The sequence below is a fragment of the Mustelus asterias genome, unplaced genomic scaffold (assembly GCF_964213995.1).
Source record: "Mustelus asterias unplaced genomic scaffold, sMusAst1.hap1.1 HAP1_SCAFFOLD_63, whole genome shotgun sequence".
In the NCBI taxonomy this organism is placed as follows: Eukaryota; Metazoa; Chordata; class Chondrichthyes; order Carcharhiniformes; family Triakidae; genus Mustelus; species Mustelus asterias.
The window spans coordinates 1,103,997-1,128,154 of record NW_027590128.1 but is presented as its reverse complement, the minus strand read 5'-3'; the positions used below and the strand labels follow the sequence as shown (position 1 = coordinate 1,128,154).

The 24,158-nt window shown below is 47.1% G+C and overlaps 2 protein-coding genes and 1 non-coding gene across 3 annotated transcripts in view; all 3 read right to left on the bottom strand.

Annotated features, from left to right (window-relative positions):
* Positions 1–543: 543 nt before the first annotated feature.
* Positions 544–15,445, bottom strand: LOC144483359 (uncharacterized). The gene is made up of 3 exons (XM_078202076.1): positions 15,184–15,445; positions 12,265–14,537; positions 544–716 (listed from the first exon to the last, which is right to left on the bottom strand). Exon 2 carries the CDS (start codon positions 14,192–14,194, stop codon positions 12,668–12,670), a length of 1,527 nt encoding a protein of 508 aa, XP_078058202.1. The 5' UTR covers positions 14,195–14,537; positions 15,184–15,445; the 3' UTR covers positions 544–716; positions 12,265–12,667.
* Positions 15,241–15,313, bottom strand: trnar-acg (transfer RNA arginine (anticodon ACG)). Its single transcript has one exon. It is a non-coding gene; the product is annotated as a tRNA-Arg (tRNA).
* Positions 15,446–22,251: 6,806 nt separating the features above from the next.
* Positions 22,252–24,158, bottom strand: part of LOC144483360 (uncharacterized) — a 461,390-nt gene continuing 459,483 nt past the window's right edge. The window contains exon 4 of the mRNA XM_078202077.1: positions 22,252–23,323. Coding sequence (XP_078058203.1) covers positions 22,823–23,323 — 501 coding nt within the window. The 3' untranslated portion in view covers positions 22,252–22,822. The remainder of the gene's footprint in view (positions 23,324–24,158) is intronic.

Here is a 24,158-nt window from a genome sequence, read left to right as displayed (position 1 = left end):
GCGCCCCAGTTGGGAAACTGCCATGGGCGTCGCACTAATAGAGAGACAGGAAGGGGCTGGAGGACTGACTGGGAAATGGGCCTCCAACCAATTGTTATATCAGTCACTCAGAGCTAAAGAGAAACCTGTCTCTTTAAATACATATACAGGGAAGAGGCTGCACTGAAATCTGTCCCTTTTAACCTGCACAAAAGCAGGAGGCTGAGATTGACAGGCTGCAGGAGGAGTCCATTCAGCCCATCGTGCCCCTGCTATCTCTTTGAAAGGACTGTCTGATTCATCCTACCACTCTGATCTGTCCCCACAGCCCTGCAAATTTTTCCCTTTCAAGTCTTTAACCTTTGGAAAGATTCTATTGAATCTGTTTTCAGGCAGATCAGAACACCTCGCTGTGTCAAAAAATAAAATAAAATCTCATCTCCCCCTCTGGCTCCTTTGCCAATTATCTTAGAGGGACTCACTTTCTGTTAAAGAGCCCTCTCACCCGCTTTCTCTAAAGTGCATCAATCTCAGCAGGAAAAGTCCAGAACAATCAAATATTTTACTGATCAAAGTTTATTAATGAAACAGAACATGGTTAAAACAATCAGAAAATGACTTGAGCATCAAAGACAACCAGAGTAAAAGGATGTTCACAATGTTCTGGACACAAATGGTTTCTCTTTAATTCATCTGTAGCCTGTTCCCTGTCCTCTTTGTGGTAAAGGCAGAATTCTCTGGATAGGAAATTTAAAAAGAAGTTTACTGAATGAAAAAGTTTTGCTGAACAACTTTAAGATATTGACTTTTACAACTTCATGCAGGTGATCAGTCCGTAGAAGCGTAACCCTCTCTGGCTCCTTCTTTCACAGGAATTCTTGTGGAATTCAGCCTCGGGAGTCTGGCTCCTTCTCTGGCAGTAATTTCCTTGGAACTCAGCCTCGGGAGTTTTCAGTATTTGGCTCCCAAGGAAGACCTTCAGAACCTCTACTTTTATCCACAAAGTGACGATTACCTCACGTCAGATTTGGGCCTGTTGTATCATGACAATTGGTCAATTTGACCACTAGATTAATTTAACTGGATCCTCAATTACTGACACCATCACCTCTTACTATCTTAGACAGGAATACAAGAGAACTGGTTCATACTATCCCTTTATCTGATTCTATACAATCCCCTTATTCTCACAGTTTCAAATATTGAGGCTAATCAGAGCTTGAAGGTCTCTCTCGCCAGTACATTTATCCTCATTGCACATTCTTTACATACACAGCAATTAAACTTTTACAGCAAATAAAACTCAATCTTTTACTATGACGACTGATTCATTGATTAACTATAACTCAATTAAGGCTCATTAATTTCTCATCTGTTAATGACTGGTAGCTAATAAATAGCTACCAGATGGGGCAGATGTTTGAGGGCAAATCAACATCTGGCGTGTGGGAGGCTTTCAAGTGTAAGTTGATAGGGATTCAGGACCGGCACATTCCTGTAAGGGTGAAGGATAAGTATGGCAAGTTTTGGGAACCTTGGATAATGAGAGATATTGTGAGCCTCGTCAAAGAGAAAAACGAAACATTTGTCAAAGCTAGGAGGCTGGGAACACACGAAGCAAGTGTGGAATACAAGGAAAGTAGAAAGAAACTTAAGCAAGGAGAATGGAGGGCTAAAAGAGGTCACGAAAAAGCATTGGCCAGCAGGATTAAGGAAAATCCCAAGGCTTTTTATACATATATAAAGAACAAGAGGGTAGCCAGGGAGAGGGTTGGCCCACTCCAGGACAAGGGAGGGAATCTATGCGCGGAGCCAGAGGAAATGGAGAGATATTAAATGAGTACTTTGCGTCAGTATTCACCAAAGAGGATTTGGTGGTGGATGAGTCTGGGAAAGGATGTGTAGATAGTTTGAGTCATGTTGAGATCAAAAAGGAGGTGGTATTGGGGTTCTTGAGAAACATTAAGGTAGACAAGTCCCCAGGGCCTGATGGGATATACCCCAGAATACCGAGAGAGGCAAGGGAGGAAATTGCTGGGGTCTTGAGAGAGATCTTTGTATCCTCACTGGCTACAGGGGAGGAACACACGAAGCAAGTGTGGAATACAAGGAAAGTAGAAAGAAACTTAAGCAAGGAGATAGGAGGGCTAAGAGTGGTCACGAAAAATCATTGGCCAGCAGGATTAAGGAAAATCCCAAGGCTTTTTATACATATATAAAGAACAAGAGGGTAGCCAGGGAGAGGGTTGGCCCACTCAAGGATAGGGGAGGGAATCTATGTGTGGAGCCAGAGGAACCTGGTGTTGTTAAACTTCTTACTGTGTTTACCCCAGTCTAATGCCGGCATCTCCACATCATACAGGGGAGGTCCCAGAGGATTGGAGAATAGCCAATGTTGTTCCTTTGTTTAAGAAGGGTAGCAAGAATAATCCAGGTAATTACAGGCCGGTGAGCCTTACATCAGTGATAGGGAAATTATTGGAGAGAATTCTTCGAGACAGGATTTATTCCCACTTGGAAATAAGTGGATGTATTAGTGAGAGGCAACATGGTTTTGTGAAGGGGAGGTCGTGTCTCACGGACTTGGTCGAGTTTTTCGAGGAAGTGACGAAGATGATTGATAAGGGTAGAGCAGTGGATGTTGTCCACATGGACTTAGACAAGGTCCCTCATGGTAGACTGGTGCAGAAGGAGAAGTGGCATGGGATCAGAGGTGAGTTGGCAAGGTGGATACAGAACTGGCTCGGTCAAAGAAGACAGAGGGTAGCAGTGGAAGGGTGCATTTCTGAATGGAGGGCTGTGACAAGTGGCGTTCCTCAGGGATCAGTGCTGGGACCTTGCTGTTTGTTATATATATATATAAATGATTTGGAGGAAAATGTAACTGGTTTGATTAGGAAGTTTGCGGACGACACAAAGGTTGGTGGATTTGCGAATAGTGATGAGGACCATCAGAGGACACAGCAGGATATAGATTGGTTGGAGTCTTGGGCAGAGTGATGGCAGATGGAGTTTAATCTGGACAAATGTGAGGTAATGCATTTTGGAAGGTCTAATACAGATAGGAAATATACAGTAAACGGCAAAACCCTTAGGAGTATTGATCGGCAAAGGGATCTGGGTGTACAGGTACACAGGTCACTGAAAGTGGCAATGCAGGCGGAGAAGGTAGTCAAGAAGGCATACGGCATGCTTGCCTTCATCAGTCGGGGCATTGAGTTTAAAAATTGGCAAGTCATGTTGCAGCTTTCGAGAAGCTTAGTTAGGCTGCACTTGGAATATAGTGTTCAATTCCGGTCGCCACACTATCAGAAGGATGTGGAGGCTTTGGAGAGGGCACAGAAAATATTTACCCGGATGTTGCCTGGTATGGAGGGCATTAGCTATGCGGAGAGGTTGGAGAAACTTGGTTTGTTCTCACTGGAATGAGGGAGGTTGAGGGGGCGACCTGATAGAAGTCTACAAGATTATGAGAGGCATGGACAGAGTGGATAGTCAGAAGCTGTTTCCCAGGGTGGAAGCGTCAATTACTAGGGGGCACAGGTTTAAGGTGTGAGGGGCAAGGTTTAAAGGAGATGTACGAGGCAGATTTTTTACACAGAGAGCAGTGGGTTCCTGGAACTCGTTGCCTGGGGGGTAGTGGAAGCAGATATGACAGTGACTTTTAAGGGACATCTTGACAAATACATGAATAGGATGGGAATAGAGGGAAATGGTCCCCGGAAGGGTAGGGGGTTTTAACTTAGTCCGGCAGCAGGCTTGGAGGGCTAAAGGGCCTGTCCCTGTGCTGTAACTTTCTTTGTTCTTTGTTCTAAATACAGTAATAATTAATGAACACATTTGGTTCATACAATGTGGTTGACTCTCAACTGCCCTCTGAACAAGGGCATCTCGGGATGGGCAATAAATGTTGGCCAGCCAGCGACGCCCATGTCCCACAACTGAATAAGGTTAATACAAGATATCCTGGTTCGAAAAGACACTTGCTGCAAGCCAATAGCTTTCCTTCTTACTTGAACTGAGCAATCAACCTTATTCTTGAGCCAGATTTGACAGAATATAATGTCCTCCAACTGATCAAATTCATAGAAGAAATTCTTAGTTCAGACAATTCCTGCCAGCTATGCAGCTTCCACAAGCATGTAGGTGAATCCAACATTAATTTTTAAAATAAAACTCCAGTCACATGTTAGAATTTAACATGGTTGAAGTTCTCGGGTTGAAGTTCTGAACAGGAAAAAGGCCAAATTTGATGAAATGAGAAGGGATCTGGGAAGTGTGGCTTGGCACAGGCTGTTCTCTGGTAAGGATGTAAATGGAAAGTGGGAGGCCTTCAAAGGAGAAATTTTGAGAGTGCAGAGTTTGTATGTTCCTGTCAGGATTAAAGGCAAAGTAAATAGGAATAAGGAACCTTGGTTCTCGAGGGAGATTGTAACACTGATTAAGAGGAAGTTGTATGAAATGTACAGGCAGCAAGGAACACATCAGATGCTCGAGGAGTATAAAAAGTGCAAGAAGCTACTTAAGAGGGAAATCAGGAGGGCTAAAAGAAGACATGAGGTTGCTTTGGCAGACAGAGTGAAGGAAAATCCAAAGAGCTTCTATAGGTATGTTAGGAGCAAAAGGATAGTGAGGGATAAAATTGGTCCTCTTGAAGACCAGAGTGGTACACTGTGTATGGAACCAAAAGAGATGGGGAGATACTAAATGGTTTTTTTGCATCTGTATTTACTGAGGAAATGGGCATGGAGTCTACGGAAATAGGGCAAACTGGTAGGGAGGCCATGGAACCTTTACAGATTAAAGGGGAGGAGGTGCTCGCTGTCTTGAGGCAAATCAGAGTGGATAAATCCCCAAGACCGGACAGGGTATTCCCACGGACCTTGAGGGAAGCTAGTGTTGAACTTGCAGGGGCCCTGGCAGACATATTTAAAATGTCAGTATTCACGGGGGAGGTGCCGGATGATTGGAGGGTGGCTCATGTTGTTCCATTGTTTAAAAAAGGTTCCAAAAGAAATCCGGGAAATTATCGGCCAGTAAGTTTGACGTCGGTGGTGGGCAAGTTATTGGAAGGTGTGATAAGGGATAGGATCTACAAATATTTGGATAGACAGGGACTTATTAGGGAGAGTCAACATGGCTTTGTGCGTGGTAGGTCATGTTTGACCAATCTATTAGAGTTTTTCGAGGAGGTTACCAGGAAAGTGGATGAAGGGAAGGCAGTGGGTGTTGTCTACCTGGATTTCAGCAAGGCCTTTGACAAGGTCCCTCATGGGAGGTTAGTTAGGAAGGTTCAGTCTCTGGGTATACATGGGGAGGTAGTAAATTGGATAAGACACTGGCTCAATGGAAGAAGCCAGAGAGTGGTTGTGGAGGATTGCTTCTCTGAGTGGAGGCCTGTGACTAGTGGTGTGCCGCAGGGATCGGTGTTGGGTCCATTGTTGTTTGTCATCTATATCAATGATCTGGATGATAATGTGGTCAATTGGATCAGCAAGTTTGCTGATGATACAAAGATTGGAGGTGTAGTGGGCAGTGAGGAAGGTTTTCAAAGCTTGCAGAGGGATTTGGACCAACTAGAAAAATGGGCTGAAAAATGGCAAATGGAATTTAACGCAGACAAGTGTGAGATATTGCACTTTGGAAGGACAAACCAAAGAAGAACGTACAGGGTAAATGGTAGGACTCTGAAGAGTGCAGTTGAACAGAGGGATCTGGGAATACAGGTACAGAGTTCCCTAAAAGTGACGTCACAGGTGGATAGGGTCGTAAAGAGTGCCTTTGGTACATTGGCCTTTATAAATTGGAGTATCGAGTATAAAAGTTGGAGTGTTATGGTAAGGTTATATAAGGCATTGGTGAGGCCGAATTTGGAGTATTGTGTACAGTTTTGGTCACCTAGTTACAGGAAGGATGTAAATAAGATTGAAAGAGTGCAGAGAAGGTTCACAAGGATGTTGCCGGGACTTGAGAAGCTGAGTTACAGAGAGAGATTGAATAGGATGGGACTTTATTCCCTGGAGCGTAGAAGATTGAGGGGAGATTTGATAGAGGTGTATAAGATTTTGATGGGTATAGATAGAGTGAATGCAAGCAGGCTTTTTCCGCTGAAGCTAGGGGAGAAAAAAACCAGAGGGCATGGGTTAAGGGTGAAAGGAGAAAAGTTTAAAGGGAATATTAGGGGGGGCTTCTTCACGCAGAGAGTGGTGGGAGTGTGGAATGAGCTGCCGGATAAAGTGGTAAATGCGGGGTCACTTTTAACATTTAAGAAAAACTTGGACGGGTTCATGGATGAGAGGGGTGTGGAGGGATATGGTCCAAGTGCAGGTCAGTGGGACTAGGCATAAAATGGTTCGGCACAGACAAGAAGGGCCAAAAGGCCTGTTTCTGAGCTGTAATTTTCTATGGTTCTATGGCCTCCCTGACCTTGTTGCTGAGAATGTTTGAAGAGGCAGCAGGGGCACAATGGGTCACACGGCCTCCTTTTGTGCTCTCTGCTCCTCGTTTGCATTTGAAGTGGTAAATATCTGGAACTCACTTCCTACGAGCGGCTGAAGCAGAGATAATGGAATGTTTCCAAAAGGAAATTGGATGGGAACTTCAGGGAAATAAATCCGCAGGGACACGGAGAGAGAACAGGGCAACAGTTTGATCTAAAGAGAGCCAGCATGGACTCAATGGGCTGAATGGCCCCATTCCCAATCCTAATGCCTGTCTGATCTAAAGAGAGAAATTTCAGCTGTTCAAGTCTCTCGAACTCACTAAAGTCCCTCATCCCTGGAGTCATTCTTGTAAATCTCCTCTGCACCCTCTCTAAGGACTTCACATCTTTCCTAAAGCGTGGGGCCCATATACAGGGTTCCATTCTCGAGGAATAGAATTGAACAGCAGGGAGGTTCTGTTCAACTTGTTTAGAATCAGGGTTCGGCTACACTGGGAGCACTGTCAACATTTGTGATCTCCATTTAGAAAAAGGAAATAGAGGCACTGGAGAAGCGGCAACAAAGATTCACAAGAATAATCCCAGAACTGAGAGCATTTAACCTTCAGGAAAGGCTGGCACTGCTTTTCTCTAGAAAAGAGAAGACTGAAGGGTGACCTGATGGAAGAATTTAAGGTTAACTCTTTGTTTAACTGGAGTGAGAGTGGGGGAGAGAGTCTTAGCAGGAGTGCTGAGAGTAAGCTAAGAAGTGATTTAATTATTCATTTATTCATTTAAGGGTATTCCTAGTATATTTCGCGGGCTTTTTTCAGGGTTTTGAATTGAGGAAGTGAGGTCAGCTGAAGGGGATTCTGGGAGGTTGAGTCTTAGTATAAAAGGCAGTTACTTGGGGGGTTCGTCGGGAGCATAAAAAGCCGTCTGCACTATACAGCGGGCAGCGTCGGGAGCGGGCAGTGGAGTGAGTGGGTAGCAGAGTGTGCATTATAAGGGCTTTGGCTCACAGGGCTTGGGCTAAAAGGGCAAGGCAAGGCTAGTTATTTTTTACCCAACCCTATAAAGGATAAGGGCAGGTATGAGTGATCGGCCAGTTCAGTGCTTCCGATGTGGGATGTGGGAGTTCCTGCAAACACCGAGCTTCCCAGAGGTTCACATATGTACCAGGTGCGTGGAACTGCAGCTCTTGAGGGACCGTGTTAGGGAACTGGAGCTGCAGATCGCTGACCTTAGCCTAGTCAGGGAAAATGGGAGAAAAATTGACAGCAGTTATAGGCAACTAGTTACACCGGGGCATCGGGAGAATGGCACGTGGGTCACAGTTAGGAGGAGTAAAGGGCAGAAGGGTAAAGTACAAGGGAGGTCTCCAGAGGTGTCTCAAAATAGGAAGGGCTTGGTGACAGGTGTGAGAGGGGAGGGGAGTGGACAGTTAGAAGAGGGGTCACCTGTGGTTGTCCCACTCCAAAACAGGTACATTGTTTTAGATAGTGTGGAGGAGTGTGCCTCTCCAGGGGTAAGACACAGTGACCAGGTCACTGGCACACAGTCAGGCTCTGTGGCCCGGAAAGGGAAGAGAGGGGTTAGGAGAGCGATAGTGGTGGGGGATGCGTCAGTTAGAGGGACAGACAGGCGATTCTGTGGGGGCGAACGGGACTCCAGGATGGTAGTCTGCCTACCTGGTGCTGGGGTCACGGATGTCTCCGAGCGGATAGGAGGCATTTTAAAAGGGGAAGATAAAGAAACGGATGTCATTATACACATTGGTGGAAATGACGTAGATAGGAAGAGTAGGGGGGTCCTAAGAGAGCAATTCAGGGAGTTGGGAAATAGGTTAAAAAGTAGGGTCACTAGGGTGGCCATCTCTGGGCTGCTCCCAATGCCTCGTGCCAGTGAGGATAAGAATAGGGAGTTGGTTCAAATGAATGCCTGGCTAAAGGACTGGTCCAGGAGGGAGGGCTTTATTTTCATAGACCAATGGGAGGTTTTCAGGAGAGGATGGCACCTGTACAAGAGGGAGGGGTCACAACTAAGTTGGAAGGGCACAAATATCCTGGCTGGGAGCTTTGCTAATGCAGTTCGGGGGGGTTTAAACTAGTATGGCAGGGGGGTGGGGATCAAAATATTAGGTCTATAAGTGTGGTGGCTGGGGACGAGCTTGGGGCTGGGACAAGGCTGGCAAAGAAGAAGAGCACTCTGGGGGAGGACGACCTCACTGAGCCTGGGGGTCTGGAGTGCTTATACTTCAATGCAAGGAGCGTAGCAGGTAAAACAGACGAACTTGGGGCCTTAATGCGCACGAGGAATTTGGATGTGGTTGCGGTGACAGAGACTTGGTTGAAAGAGGGACAGGACTGGCAGCTGAATATTCCAGGGTACAAGTGTTTTAGGCGAGACAGAGGAGGGGCCAAAAGAGGTGGGGGAGTAGCGGTATTGGTTGGAGAGCATATTACAGCGGTGCAGAGGGAGGACAATTCGGAGGAGTCGTGTAGCGAGTCACTCTGGGTGGAGCTTAGAAACTGGAAAGGCGCAGTCACTATGTTGGGGGTGTACTACAGGCCCCCCAACAGCCCAAGGGAAGTGGAAGAATGGATATGTCAGGAGATACTGGATAGGTGCAGGAAATATAGGGTTGTTGTAGTGGGAGACTTCAATTTCCCTGGTATAGACTGGAAATCGCTGAGGGCAGGGACTCTGGATGGTGAGGCATTTGTAATATGTGTACAGGAGGGTTCGTTGGAACAATATGTGGACAGCCCAACTAGAGAGGGGGCTATACTGGACCTGGTGCTGGGGAATGAGCCCGGTCAGGTCTTCAAAGTTTTGGTTGGGGAACATGTGGCAAATAGTGACCACAATTCTGTTAGCTTTAGGATAGTGATGGAAAAGGATGAGTGGTGTCCCAAGGGTAAGGTGTTGGATTGGGGGAAGGCTAACTTTAGTGGGATCAGGCAGAAATTGGCAGCTCTTGATTGGGAGAGGCTGTTTGAGGGTAAATCCACATCTGGTATGTGGCAGTCTTTTAAGGAACGGTTGTTAGGGCTACAGGACAAGCATGTGCCTGTAAAAAAGAAGGATAGGAAGGGTAGGATTAGAGAACCGTTGATAACCAGGGAAATTGAGGGACTGGTCAAAAGGAAAAGAGAGGCGTATGTTAGGTCCAAGCAGCTAAAAACGGAGGGAGCTCTGGAGGAGTATAATGAAAGTAGGAAAATACTCAAACGGGGAATTAGAAGAGCAAAAAGGGGTCACGAAATGTTCTTGGCAGACAGGATTAAGGAGAATGCCAAGGCATTTTATTCATACGTTAGGAACAAAAGGGTTGTTAGGGAAAAAATCGGACCTCTCAGGGACAAAAGTGGGGACTTATGCTTGGAGCCCAAAGAGGTAGGGGAGATCCTAAATGAATACTTTGCGTCGGTATTCACTCAGGAGAGGGATGTGTTGACTGGGAGTGTCTCGGAGGGGAGTGTTGAACCGTTGGAGAAAATCTCCATTACAAAGGAGGAAGTGTTAGGTTTGTTAGAGAATATAAAGACTGACAAATCCCCAGGGCCTGATGGAATCTATCCAAGGCTGCTCAGGGAGACGAGAGGTGAAATCGTTGGGCCTCTGACGCAAATCTTTGTCTCGTCACTGGACACAGGTGAGGTCCCAGAGGATTGGAGGATAGCCAATGTGGTCCCGTTATTTAAGAAGGGTAGGAAGGATAACCCGGGTAATTATAGGCCGGTGAGCTTGACGTCCGTGGTGGGGAAGTTGTTGGAGAAGATTCTTAAAGATAGGATGTATGCGCATTTAGAAAGGAATAAACTCATTAACGATAGTCAACATGGTTTTGTGAGAGGGAGGTCATGCCTCACGAACCTGGTGGTGTTTTTTGAAGAAGTGACCAAAATGGTTGACGAAGGAAGGGCCGTGGATGTTGTCTATATGGACTTTAGTAAAGCATTTGACAAAGTCCCTCATGGTAGGCTAGTGAAAAAGGTTGGATCCCATGGGATAAAGGGGGAGGTGGCTAGATGGGTGGAGAACTGGCTTGGTCACAGAAGATAGAGGGTGGTAGTGGAAGGGTCTTTTTCCGGCTGGAGGCCTGTGACTAGTGGTGTACCGCAGGGCTCTGTATTGGGACCTCTGCTGTTTGTGATTTATATAAATGATCTGGAAGAAGGAGTAACTGGGGTGATCAGTAAGTTTGCGGACGACACAAAACTGGCAGGACTTGCAGATAGTGAGGAACATTGTCAGAGGCTACAGAAGGATATAGATAGGCTGGAAATTTGGGCAAGGAAATGGCAGATGGAGTTCAATCCTGATAAATGCGAAGTGATGCATTTTGGTGGGAATAATGTAGGGAGGAGCTACACGATAAATGGAAGAACCATAAAGGGTGTAGAGACGCAGAGGGACCTGGGTGTGCAAGTCCACAGATCTTTGAAGGTGACGTCACAGGTGGAGAAGGTGGTGAAGAAGGCATATGGCATGCTTGCCTTTATAGGACGGGGCATAGAGTATAAAAGTTGGGGTCTGATGTTGCAGATGTATAGAACGTTGGTTCGGCCGCACTTGGAATACTGCGTCCAGTTCTGGTCGCCACACTACCAGAAGGACGTGGAGGCTTTGGAGAGAGTACAGAGGAGGTTTACCAGGATGTTGCCTGGTATGGAGGGGCTTGGTTATGAGGAGAGATTGGGGAAACTGGGGTTGTTCTCCTTGGAAAGACGGAGGATGAGGGGAGACTTAATAGAGGTGTATAAAATTATGAAAGGCATCGATAGGGTGAACGGTGGGAAGCTTTTCCCCGGGTCGGTGGTGACGTTCACGAGGGGTCATAGGTTCAAGGTGAAGGGGGGGAGGTTTAACACAGATATCAGAAGGACATATTTCACACAGAGGGTCGTGGGGGCCTGGAATGTGTTGCCGGGCAAGGTGGTGGAGGCGGACACACTGGGAACGTTTAAGACTTATCTAGACAGCTATATGAACGGAGTGGGAATGGAGGGATACAAAAGAGTGGTCGAGTTTGGACCAGGGAGCGGCGCGGGCTAATTGTTCCTGGTTTCTCGTTTCAAGGCTTCATTCTATGATCATCTTGCTGGTGCCAGTACAGAGTGAGACTGCGGATAGTTGGGAACCTGTCTCGGGAGCAGGGAATTCATATGGTGTTCGTGGAAGTGGAAATGACTAGGGTTGGGAAGCATTTTCCGATCGGGGCCATTGTGATCTCCTGGACTCGTTTCGATCGCCTCAGGGGGTCGGAGAGGAATTTCCCAGATTTTTTTTCCCCATATTGGCTCTGGGGTTTTTCACTCTGGGTTTTCGCCTCTCCCTGGAGATCACATGGTCTGGAATGGGGGGGTGGGGGTAAGTTAATAGGTTGTAATGAACAAAGCATCGTAGCTGTGAGGGACAGCTCGGTGGATAGGATATTGGTATGTAGATAGGCTGGAAAATTGGGCGGGGATCCTGGATTCAGGATTCAATCCTGGACCGGGGAGCGGCGCGGGCTTGGAGGGCCGAAGGGCCTGTTCCTGTGCTGTATTGTTCTTTGTTTGTTATGAAGGGGTTCAATAATCCACCAGGATTTCAGTGAGAAACCTCTTTACCAGCGAGTGGTGAGAATGTGGAACTCACTACCACAGCGAGTGGTTGAGGTGAACATCATGGATACATTGAAGGGGAAGCTGGATACATACATGAGGGAGAGAGGAATAGAAGGATATGCTGATGGGGGGAGATGAAGAGCGGTGGGTGGAGGCTCATGTGGAGCATAAATACTGACACAGACCAATTGGGCCGACTGGCCCGGCCCTGTGCTGTAGACTCAATGGAACAGAGACAAATGTACTTACTTTAGATCTACCTGTAGTGGGAGGAAAAACATTATTTACTGTCCAGGATAAAATAAATGTTCTTCATCAGTTTGTGTGGGTCATTTCAGTGGAAATGTGCTCTCCCAGGCTCAAAGAGCATCAGCCCACTGGAAGCAAAATTGTGAGACCAGCCAGTCCAGCAGAAAGAAACCCCCCGACCCTCCCGCTTCACCAACTGTCAGAATGAACATGGTTCAGTCCTGGATGTGATTAACAGCAGCAATAACAGCAGAATCCAACCCCTATCATCACTTGTGAACTCGCTGGTGTCTCAGCAGGAGGGATGAACTGGTGAATTTCTTCCCACACACAGCAGCTGTGAATGGACTGGTGGATCATCAGTTCCTGAGAGCTTTTGAAACCATTCCCACAGTCAGAGCAGTTAAAGGGCCTCTCCTGGGTGTGAGGGACATTGTGTCTCAGCAGCTGGAGTATCGAGTGAATCCTTTCGCACACACAGAGCAGGTGAATGGTCTCTCCCAGTGTGAACTCGCTGGTGTCTCCTCAGTGTGCATGCCCTTCCAAACCTCTTTGTGCAGTGAGAGCAGCTGAACGGTCTCTCCCCAGTGTGAATGCGCTGGTGATCTATCAGATGCTCAGAAATTTTGAAGCCACTCCCACAGTCGGAGCATTTAAAGGGTCTTTCCTGGGAGTGAGTGACTTTGTGTCTCTGCAGGCTGGATAACCGTGTGAATCTGTTCCCACACTCGGAGCAGGTGAACGGTCTCTCCCCGCTGTGAACTTGCTGGTGAGTCAGCAGGGTGGATGAGTGAGTGAATCCCTTCCCACACTCGGTGCAGGTAAATGGTCTCTCCTCAGTGTGAAGGCGCTGGTGTGTCAGCAGGGTGAATGACTGACTGAATCCCTTCCCACACACAGAGCAGATGTACGGTCTCTCCCTGGTGTGAACTCGCTGGTGTCTCTGCAGTGTGGATGACCTCTTAAACCTCTTTGTGCAGAGAGAGCAGCTGAACGGTCTGTCCTCAGTGTGAATGCGCTGGTGGGACACCAGTTCCCCAGAAATTTTGAATTCACTCCCACAGTCCGAGCATTTAAAGGGCCTCTCACTGGTGTGAGTGACTTTATGACTCAGCAGGTTAGGTAAATTAGTGAATCCCTTCCCACACACCGAGCAGGTGAATGGCCTCTCTCCGGTGTGAACTCGCTGGTGTGTCAGCAGGGCAGATAACTGCGTGAATCCCTTCCCACAGTCAGAGCAAGTGAACGGTCTCTCCCCGGAGTGAACTCGCTGGTGGTTCCGCAGGTTTGATGATGATCTAAATCTCATTGTGCAGAGAGAGCAGCTGAACGGTCTGTCCTCAGTGTGAATGCGCTGGTGGGACATCAGATCCCGAGAACTTTTGAAGCAACTCTCACAGTCAGAGCATTTAAAGGGTCTCTCATTGGTGTGAGTGACTTTGTGCGTCAGCAGGGCGGATGACCGAAAGAATCCCTTCCCACACAGATTGCAGGTGAACGGTCTCTCCCCAGTGTGAATTCGTTGGTGTGCCCGCAGTTCGGAGGACCGAGAGAATCCCTTCCCACACATGGAGCAGCTGAAGGGTCTCTCCCCGGTGTGAACTCGCTGATGTCTCCGCAGGGTGGATGACCATTTAAATTTCATTGTGCAGAGAGAGCAGCTGAACGGTCTCTCCTCACTGTGAATGCGCTGGTGGGACACCAGTTCTCCAGAGCTTTTGAATCCGCTCCCACAGTCAGAGCATTTAAAGGGTCTCTCATTGGTGTGAGTGAGATTGTGACTCAGCAGGTGGGAGAACTTAATGTATCCCTTCCCACAGACTGAGCAAGTGAAGGGTCTCTCCCGAGTGTGACTGCGTTGATGAATTTCCAAATCACAGGGCAACATGAATCCTTGTCCACAATCGTCACATTTCCACAGTTTCTCCATGATGCGGGTGTCCTTGTGACTCTCCAGGTTTGATGGTCAGTTGAATCCTTGTCCACACAGAACACGTGTACGATCTCTCTTCACTGTAAACGGTGCAATGTTGTTTCAGCCTGTGTAACTGGTTAAAGCTCTTTCCACTATCAGTGGACTGGAACACTCTCACTCGGGTGTGTTCCAGTCACACTGATGTTTAAAATCTCCTTAAGCAAACAGATCAGACAAACATTGCTTTTCTAGATTCAAAGGTCGATGATATTCAGGTCCTAATAAATCGAATGACTGTCAAATCTTCATGTGATGTTTAGTTTGAAATTTCTGTCTATAAATCCTCATCTCCTGATATCTGTGAAAGGAATTTACAACAGACATCACTGTCAGTACAGGATAGAAATTCAGAACAGACAATTCTAGTTTCTATGGAACATTCTTTCCTCTCTCATTCCCCAAAAGCTGTCAATCTCCATCCCACACACTCTCTCCCCATTCTCACTCTGCTCTCCTGAGTATACAACCTCCAAGTCTATGGCTGATTAACGGATCCATACTGACTACTTCCTGTACTGGACACAGAGATCTGAAAATCTACGTGTAACGACCGGCCTACACGCTAGAAATTAAAATCTGTGCCATATGTGGGACCGGATAACTGGATTGGGAGAAGGAGAAGGAAGTGGGGAAGAATTTTATTTTGGTGCAGAAAGGTCATTACCTGGAAGCCGCTGCCTCAGGGGGTTGTGGAAGTGCAAATGATCCATGATTAATCTTCAAGCTGACAGCCACGTTAAAGTTTTACATTTGGCCATAAATGAGCTGACTGATGCTGTGTGTAATACACTGTATTACCTGGTTACAGATACATGAAGAATGTGAGGAGGATTTTTATTTAGGCAGCGAGTGGTGACCTGGAAGTTAAAAATTCAACAAATCCTCAATTTCCCCCAGAATGCAAAAGAAACGCAAAAGGGGAACAAAGAAAGTGTTTTACTCACAGATGTTGGCCTCTTTTAGGTCAAAAGGAGCTCACAAACTATTTTTCAAATTGACATCGAGCCAGCCAGGAGTCGAACCTGGAATCTTCTGATCCGTAGCCAGACGCGTTATCCATTGCACCACTGGCCCACACTCTCACAGATGGTGCCGACAGGAGGAGTTTGAGTCTGTCTGAGTCTCAATCTTCATTCAGAGAGAGAAGCAGCAGCAGCTTTGCTGGGCAGGAATGAGCAGCTGAACAAGTCCATTATCCACTTCCGCATTCAGACAATGTGGGAGCTCTGATTGGCTGGAGGAGCAGAGAACTTCCGGTCCTCCAGAGTTCCCATTGGTCAGCACCTTAGAATGTTCGCGGGGGGGGGGGGGGGGGAGAGCTCCCCACTGCACATGCGCAGCTTCCCCTCTCCCTTGGACATGCGCAGCCCCAGGCCTTGTGGGTTAGTAACTGTTGGACTGCTTTTGTTAAACTCGTTCTGTGATTTTAAAGGGTTCAGTAGTGCAATGGACACAGTTAAACAGTCCTTAAAAGAGGCCAGCATCTGTGAGTAAAACACTTTCTTTTCTCCCCCTTTCAGGTGAGGAATTCCCACTCACCTGAAGAAGGAGCTTAAGGCTCCGAAAGCTAGGGGCTTTTGCTACCAAATAAACCTGTTGGACTTTAACCTGGTGTTGTTAAACTACCCAGGACAGGAAGCAGTGAGCATGGATCTGTCAATCAGCCTCAATCAGCACCTTCAGGAGAATTGGGAGGGTGAATATTAGATACAGCAGAGTGAGAATGGAGGGAGAGTGTGTGGGATGGAGATTCACAGCTTTTGGGGAATGAGAGAGGAAAGAATGTTCCATAGAAACTAGAATTGTCTGTTCTGAATTTCTATCCTGTGCTGACATTGTTGAATTTTTCAAACTCGTTTACAGGATATGAGAAGGTGAGGATTAACAGACCAAAATCTTGAAACAAACATCACACCAGCATCTGACACCCTCACTCAATTCATCGGACCTGAATATTATCGGCCTTTGAATCTAGAAGGAGAAATGTTTCTCTGTTCCGTCTGCGAAAACAGGTCTTTAATATCAATGTGACTGGAAAAGCACCAAGGCACAGACACACCCGAGTGAGAATGTTCTAGTGAACTGAGTGTGGAAAGAGCTTTAACCAGTTACACAGCCTGAAAATACATCGCAGCATCCACAGCGGGGAGAGACTGTACCCGTGTTCTGTGTGAGATTTAACTGACTGTTTAACCTGGAGAGTCACAAGGACACCCGAACCATGGAGAAACCGTGGAAATGTGGGGACTGTGGGAAGAGATACAGAGCCCCCTGTGACCTGGAAATCCATCGACGCAGTCACACCGGGGAGAGGCCATTCACCTGCTCTGTGTGTGGGAAGGGATACATTCAGTTATCCCACCTGCTCAGACATAAAGTCACTCACAGCCAGGAGAGACCCTTTAAATGCTCTGACTGTGGAAGCAATTTCAAACGTGCTGCGGATCTGAGAGAGCACGAGCGCATTCACACTGAGGAGAGACCGTTCAGCTGCTCTCACTGCACAAAGACATTCAGAACATCATCCAACCTGCGGCAACACCAGCGAGTTCACACCGGGGAGAGACCGTTCACCTGCTCTGTGTGTGGGAAGGGATTCACTCAATTATCCAGCCTGCTGAAACACAAAGTCACCCACACCCAGGAGAGACCCTTTAAATGCTCTGACTGTGGGAGAGGCTTCAAAAGCTCTGGTGAACTGATGTCCCACAAACGCTTTCACACTGCAGAGGGACTGTTCACCTGCTCTGTGTGTGGGAAGGGATTCAATCGGTCATCCCACCTGCAGACACACCAGCGAGTTCACACTGGGGAGAGACCATTCACCTGCTCTGTGTGTGGAAAGGGATTCACTCAGCCATCCCACCTACAGAATCACAAAGTCACTCACAGCAATGAGAGACCCTTTAAATGCTCTGACTGTGGGAGCGGCTTCAAAAGTGCTGCGGATCTGAATATCCACCAGCGCATTCACAGTGAGGAGAGACCGTTCAGCTGCTCTCACTGCACAAAGAGGTTCAAAACCTCATCCAATCTGCGGGTACACCAGCGAGTTCACACTGGGAAGAGGCCATTCACTTGCTCTGTGTGTGGGAAGGGATTCACTCAGTCATCTGGTCTGACAACACACAAAGTCACTCACAGCAATGAGAGACCTTTTAAATGCTCTGACTGTGGGCGTGGCTTCAAAAGTGCTGCGGATCTGATGATTCACCAGCGCATTCACACCGAGGAGAGACCGTTCAGCTGCTCTCACTGCACAAAGAGATTTAAAAGTTCATCCAATCTGCGGAAACACCACCGAGTTCACACTAAGGAGAAACCATTCCCCTGCTCTGTGTGTGGGAAAGGATTCACTCAGTTGTCCAGCCTGCTGAAGCACAAAAGCACTCACACCCAGGAGAGAGCCTTTCAATGCACTGACTGTGGGACTGGTTTTGAAAGCTCTCATGAACTGTTGATTCACCAGCGAGTTCACACTGGGGAGAGACCGTTCAGCTGCTCTCACTGCACAAAGAGATTTAAAAGGTTATCCACACTGCGGATACACCAGCGAGTTCACACTGGGGAGAAACCATTCCCCTGCTCTGTGTGTGGAAAGGGATTCACTCAGTCATCCAGCTTGCTGAGACACAATGTTACTCACACCAAGGAGAGACCCTTTAAATGCTCTGACTGAGAGGCCGGACTCAAAACCTCTCAGGAACTGATGATCAACCAGTGCATTTACACAGGGGAGAGGCCGTTCAGCTGCTCTGTGTGTGGGCGTGGCTTCAAAAGCTAATTGGTGTCCCACCAGCACACTCTCACTGCACAAAGAGATTTAAATGGTCATCCAACCTGCAGGAACACCAGTGAGTTCACACCGGGGAGAGACCATTTACCTGCTCGGTGAGTGTGAAAGGATTTACTCGGTTATCCAGACTGCAGAGACAGAACATCACTCACACTCTGCAGAGATCCTTTAAATTCTCCAACTGTGGGAGCGGCTTTAAAAGCTCTCGGGAAATGATGATCCACCAGTGAGTTCACACTGGAGAGAGGCCATTCAGCTGCTCTGTACGTGGGAAGGGATTCACTCAGTCATCCAACCTGCAGGTACACAGCGAGTTCACACTGGGCAGAGGCTGTTCACCTGCTCTGACTGTGGGAAGGGATTCACTCAGTCAGCAAACTTGGTGAAACACCAGCGCTTTCACAAGTGATTACAGTTCTGGGATTATTCTTGTGAATCTTTCTTGCCCTTTCTCCAGTGCCTCTATTTCATAGAATCATAGAAGGCCATTCGGCCCATCGAGTCTACCTCGACCACAATCCCACCCAGGCCCTATTCCCACAACCCCACATATTTACCCTGTTAATCCCCACAAACATTAGTGTTAATTTAGCACGGCCAATCAACCTAACTCACACATTTTTGGAATGTGGGAGAAAACCGGAGCACCCGGAAGAAACGCACGCAGACACAGAGAGAACGTGCAGACTCCGCGCAGACAGAGAACCGAGGGCGGAATTGAACCTGGGTCCCTGGAGCTGTGAGGCAGCAGTGCTGACCACCGTGCCACAGTGCCAGTGGTTAGCACTGCTGCCTCACTCCTTTTTCTAAATGGAGATCACAAATAGAACAATACAGCACAGGAACAGACCCTTCAGCCCACCATGTTGTGTCGAACATGATGCCAAATTAAACTAATCCCTTCTGCCTGCCCTTGGTCCATATTCCTCTATTCCTTACAAATTCATGTGCTTATCTAAAAGCCCATTGAACACCCCAATCGTATCTGCCTCCACCGCCACTCCTAGCAGTGCGTTCCAGACACCTACCACTCTGTGTGTAAAAAACTTACCCCTCACATCTCCTTTGAACTTTCCCCGTCTCTCCTGAAGTGCATGCCCCCTAGTAATAGACATTTCAACTCTGTGAAAAAGATTCTGACTGTCAACCCAATCTATGTCTTTTATCATTTTATAGACTTCTATCAGGTTTCCCCTCAGCCTCCACCGCGTCAGAGTAAACAACCCTAGTTTGTCCAGCCTGTCCTCATAGCTCATACCCTCTAATCCAGGCAGCGTCCTGGTAAACCTCTTCTGCATACTCTCCAAATTCTCCACATCCTTCCTGTAATGTAGCGAACAGAACTGAATGCAATATTCTAAGTGTGGCCTAACCTAACTTTTATAAAGCTGCAATATGACATCCTGACTCTTGTACTCAATAAAGGCAACCTTTGGGAGCTATGGACTTGAACCGCAAGATCCCACTGTACATCAATGCTGTTCAGGGGTCTGCCATTAACTGGATACTTACCCTGAACATTTGATCTCCCAAAGTGCAGCACCTCACACTTGTCTGGATTAAACTCCATCTGCCATTTCTCTGCCCATATCTGCAGCTGATCTACATCCCACTGTATCCTTTGACAACCTTCTACATTATCTACAACTCCATCTAGCTTTGTGTCGTCTGCAAACTTACTAACCCACACACCCACATTTTCAGCCAAGTCATTGATATATATACCACAAATAGCAGAAGTCCCAGAACAGATCCCTGTGGAACACCACTGGTCACGGACCTCCAGCCAGAAAACATCCTTGCATCATTACTCTCTGACTTCTATGGGCAAGTCAATTCTGAATCCAAGTGGCTAAGTCACCGTGAATCCGAGTCTTCCTAACCACAGACCACAGTCAGTAAGGATAGGCAACACCTCCTACCATGATCATCCTCAACACTGGTGCCCCACAAGGCCGTGTCCTCAGCCCCTCCTATATTCCTTATACACCTATGACAGTGTGGCCAAATTCTCCTCCAACTCAATTTTCAAATTTGCTGATGGCACCACTGTAGTGGGTCGGATCTCAGACAATGACAAGATGGAGTGCAGGAAAGAGATAAAGAACCTGCTGAACTGGTGCGACAACAATAATCTCTCCCTCAATGTCAACAAAATGAAGGAGATTGTCATCGATTTCAAGAAGCATAGTGGAGAACATGCCCCTATCTACGTCAACAGGGACGATACAGAAATGGTCGAGAACTTCATGTTTTTAGGTGTCCAGATCACCAACAACCTGTCCTGGTTCCCCCATGCTGACACTATAGTTAAGAAAGCCCACCAATGCCTCTACTTTCTCAGAAGACTAAGGAAATTTGGCACATCAGCTATGACTCTCACCAACGTTTACAGATGCACCAGAGAAAGCATTCTCTCTGGTTGTATCACAGCTTGGTATGGCTTCACAGCTTGGTATGGCTTCACAGCTCCAGCGACCTGGGTTTGATTCCCGGCTTGGGTCACTGTCTGTGTGGAGTTTGCACATTCTCCTCGTGTCTGCGTGGGTTTCCTCCAGGTGCTCCGGTTTCCTCCCACAGTCCAAAAGATGTGCGGGTGAGGTTGATTGGCTATGCTAAAATTGCCCTTAGTGTCCTGAGATGCGTAGGTTAGAGGGATTAGTGGGTAAAATATGTAGGGGTATGGGGGTAGGGCCTGGGTGGGATTGTGGTCGGTGCCGACTCGATGGGCCGAATGGCCTCTTTCTGTGCTGTAGGGTTTCTATGATTCTATGATTTCTATGATTCTGCTCTGCCCAAGACCACAATAAACTACAAAGGGTCAGGACACATATTAATGGACTCAAGAGCAGCTTCCTCCCTGCTGCCATCAGACCTTTGAATGGACCTACCTCACATTCAGTTGATCTTTCTTTGCACCCTTGCTATGACTGTAATACTACATTCAGCACTCCCTCCTCCCATCCACTGACTCTGCCTCGGCAAAGCAGCCAGCATAATTAAGGACCCTGCCCACCCCGGACATTCTCTCTTCCACCTTCTTCCGTTGGGAAAAAGACACAAAAGTCTGAGGTCACGTACCAACTGACTCAAGAGCAGCTTCCTCCCTGCTGCCATCAGACCTTTGAATGGACCTACCTCGCATTCAGTTGATCTTTCTCTGCAACCTCGCTCTGACTGTAACACTACATTCTGCACCAGCTTCTTTCCTTCTCAATGAATAGATTATCCATTTTACTGTAATTTCCCTCACTTTGTGAGCATCTGCAGTGTGTTTAATTGGATCCTGATTGTTTTGAACTCAGTTTCTCTCTGGAGTGTGTGTCAGTGCCTTGATGATGTCACAATGTTGTCTCAAAGCCCTGGCCACATGAACCATTTCATCTCCTGCTGTGTCTCAAGTAGCTGTGTGTGTTTGGGACCCGCTCTTCACTCCATCTCACCATGAATTTAGGCTTGCTATTTTTCACATGTAACAAATCACATCTGTACACTCACTCCAGTATCCCAAAATCATGTCACACATTCTTAACTCTCAGATTTGCTGATGAAAAGATCAAAGTGAGTGTCTGTCTTTCTTATCTCCCCCTGTTATGGTGCTGATATTTCATAACTCCCACAGTTGCGTGGACCTGCAGAGTTTCACTGGCTGTCTTGTCTGGAGACAATACACATCTTTTTAGCCTGTCTTGATGCTCTCTCCACTCCCATTGTTTTGTTTCTTAAAGACTGGATTAGTTGTAAGTATTCGCATTCCAACCATTATTCATGTAAATTGAGTCTGTGTCTTTATAAGTTCTGTTTGTGAACAGAATTCCCACTCACCTGAAGAAGGGGCTCAGAGCCTCGAAAGCTTGTGTGGCTTTTGCTACCAAATAAACCTGTTGGACTTTAACCTGGTGTTGTTAAACTTCTTGCTGATATTTCATGCAGTGGCCGGGCTTTCAAATGTGGATTTTTCTAAAACAAAGTTTATGGACAAAGTTGTAAATATCTCCCAGAGAAAGTGATCAACTTATTCATCCCAGCTACACATTCCAGACATTCACTGGACTGTAGGTGGATACCAGATTGATATATTCCATTCAACCACACCCAAGGTGAGTTATTCCAATTCCTTTATTGTCCAGGACAATATATCCACAATATCTTTAAAACAGAAATAAAACATTCCCATTTGATTTCAGGTATTAACATATTCTGTTAGTTTGTTCTTTATTGTCAATGTCAGGCTGGGGTTGTTCCTCTTGGAGCAAAGGAGGTTGAGGGGAGATTTGATAGAGGTGGAAAAGATTCTGACAGGTTTAGATAAGGTGGACAAAGAAAAGCTGTTCCCATTAGCTGATGGGACAAGGAAGAGGGGGCCGCAGATTTAAGGTTCTGGATCAGAGGCGCGGAGGGGGTGGGGGGAATGTGAGGAAGAAGAATATGCAGCGAATGGTAATGACCTGGAACTCGCTGCCTACGAGAGTGGAGGAAGTGGAGACAATAAATAATTACAAAGGAAATTGGATGGGCATTTGGGGCGTTTCAAACAGAAATGCTGACTAAATATCTCTGAACTTCCTCACACTCTATCACTCTGTGATCCTTGCTAAATCTGAAACCGGGTATCGCAACAAGACTCATAGAGCATCAGCCCACTGGAGGCAAAGTCATGAGACCGGCCAGTCCCGCAGAAAGAAACCCTCTGACCCTCCCCATTGACCAACTGTGAGAATGAACAAAATGCAGTCCTGGGTGTAACTGAGAGCAGAAACAATGACAGCAGAATCCAACCCCTGGAATCACTTGTGAACTTGCTGGTGTCTCAGCAGGTGGGATGAAACTCTGAATCCCTTCCCACACTGAGAGCAGGTGAACGGCCTCTCCCCAGTGTGAACTCGCTGGTGTCTCCGTAGGTCAGATAACTGAATAAATCCCTTCCCACACTGAGAGCAGGTGTGTGGTCTCTCTCCAGTGTGAACTCGCTGGTGTCTACGCAGGTCAGATAACTGAGGAAATCCCTTCCCACACTGAGAGCAGGTGTGTGGTCTCTCCCCAGTGTGAACTCGCTGGTGTAACTGCAGGTGAGATGACTGACTGAATCCCTTCCCACACTGAGAGCAGGTGAACGGTCTCTCCCCAGTGTGAACTCGTTCGTGTGTCTGCAGGCAGTAGAACTGAGTGAATCCCTCCGCACACTGAGAGCAGGTGAACGGTCTCTCCCCAGTGTGGCTGCGCCGATGAGCTTCCAGCTCTGATGGGTATCTGTACCTCTTCCCACAGTCCCCACATTTCCATGGTTTCTCCATGGTGCAGGTGTCCTTGCCTCTCGCTTGGGTGGACAATCAGTTGAAGCAGAACACGGGTACAGTCTCTATGGGCTGGGAATGGTGTTATATTTATTCAGGCTGTGTAACTGGTTAAAGCTCTTTAGTCAGTGCATTGGAACACTCTCACTCGGGTGTGGCAGTGTGTTGCTGCTTTTCCAGTCACACTGATGTTTGAAATATTTTCAAATTGACAGACTGGACAATCATTTCTCCTTCTAGATTCAAAGGCCGATGATATTCAGGTCCCAAGGAATATGAGTCTGTCAGATCTGACGTGACGTTTGAGATTTCGGCCTGTGATTCCTCTTTCAATATCCTGTGAAAAGAATTTACAAAATTCAGCAGTGTCAGTGCAGGATAGAAATTCAGAACAGTTATTAAAAGTTTCTATGAAACATTCTTTCCTCTCTCATTCCCCCAAAGGTAAATCTCCATCCCACACACTCTCCCTCCATTCTCACTCTGCTGTATCTAATATTCACCCTCCCAATTCTCCTGAAGGTGCTGATTGAGGCTGATTGACAGATCCATGCTCACTGCTTCCTGTCCTGGACACAGAGACCATAACAAATAGGAGCTGCAGTCGGCCATTTGGCCCATCGAGCCTTTTAAACTATTCAATGAGATAATTTGTTCATCTACCTCAGCATCATTCTCCCCACACTAAACCCATGTCCGCTGATATCTTCAATATCTAGAAACCAATCAATCTCTCCCCTGAAAATAGTTGATGACTGAGGCTCCACAGTCCTCAGGGGTTGAGAATTCCAAAGCTTCCCAACATCCTTGAGTGAAGAAATCTCTCCTC

Bases quoted from the DNA above. Each gene is read 5' to 3' on its own strand.
- LOC144483359 (XM_078202076.1), bottom strand. From the start codon at position 14,194: ATGGAGAAACTGTGGAAATGTGACGATTGTGGACAAGGATTCATGTTG.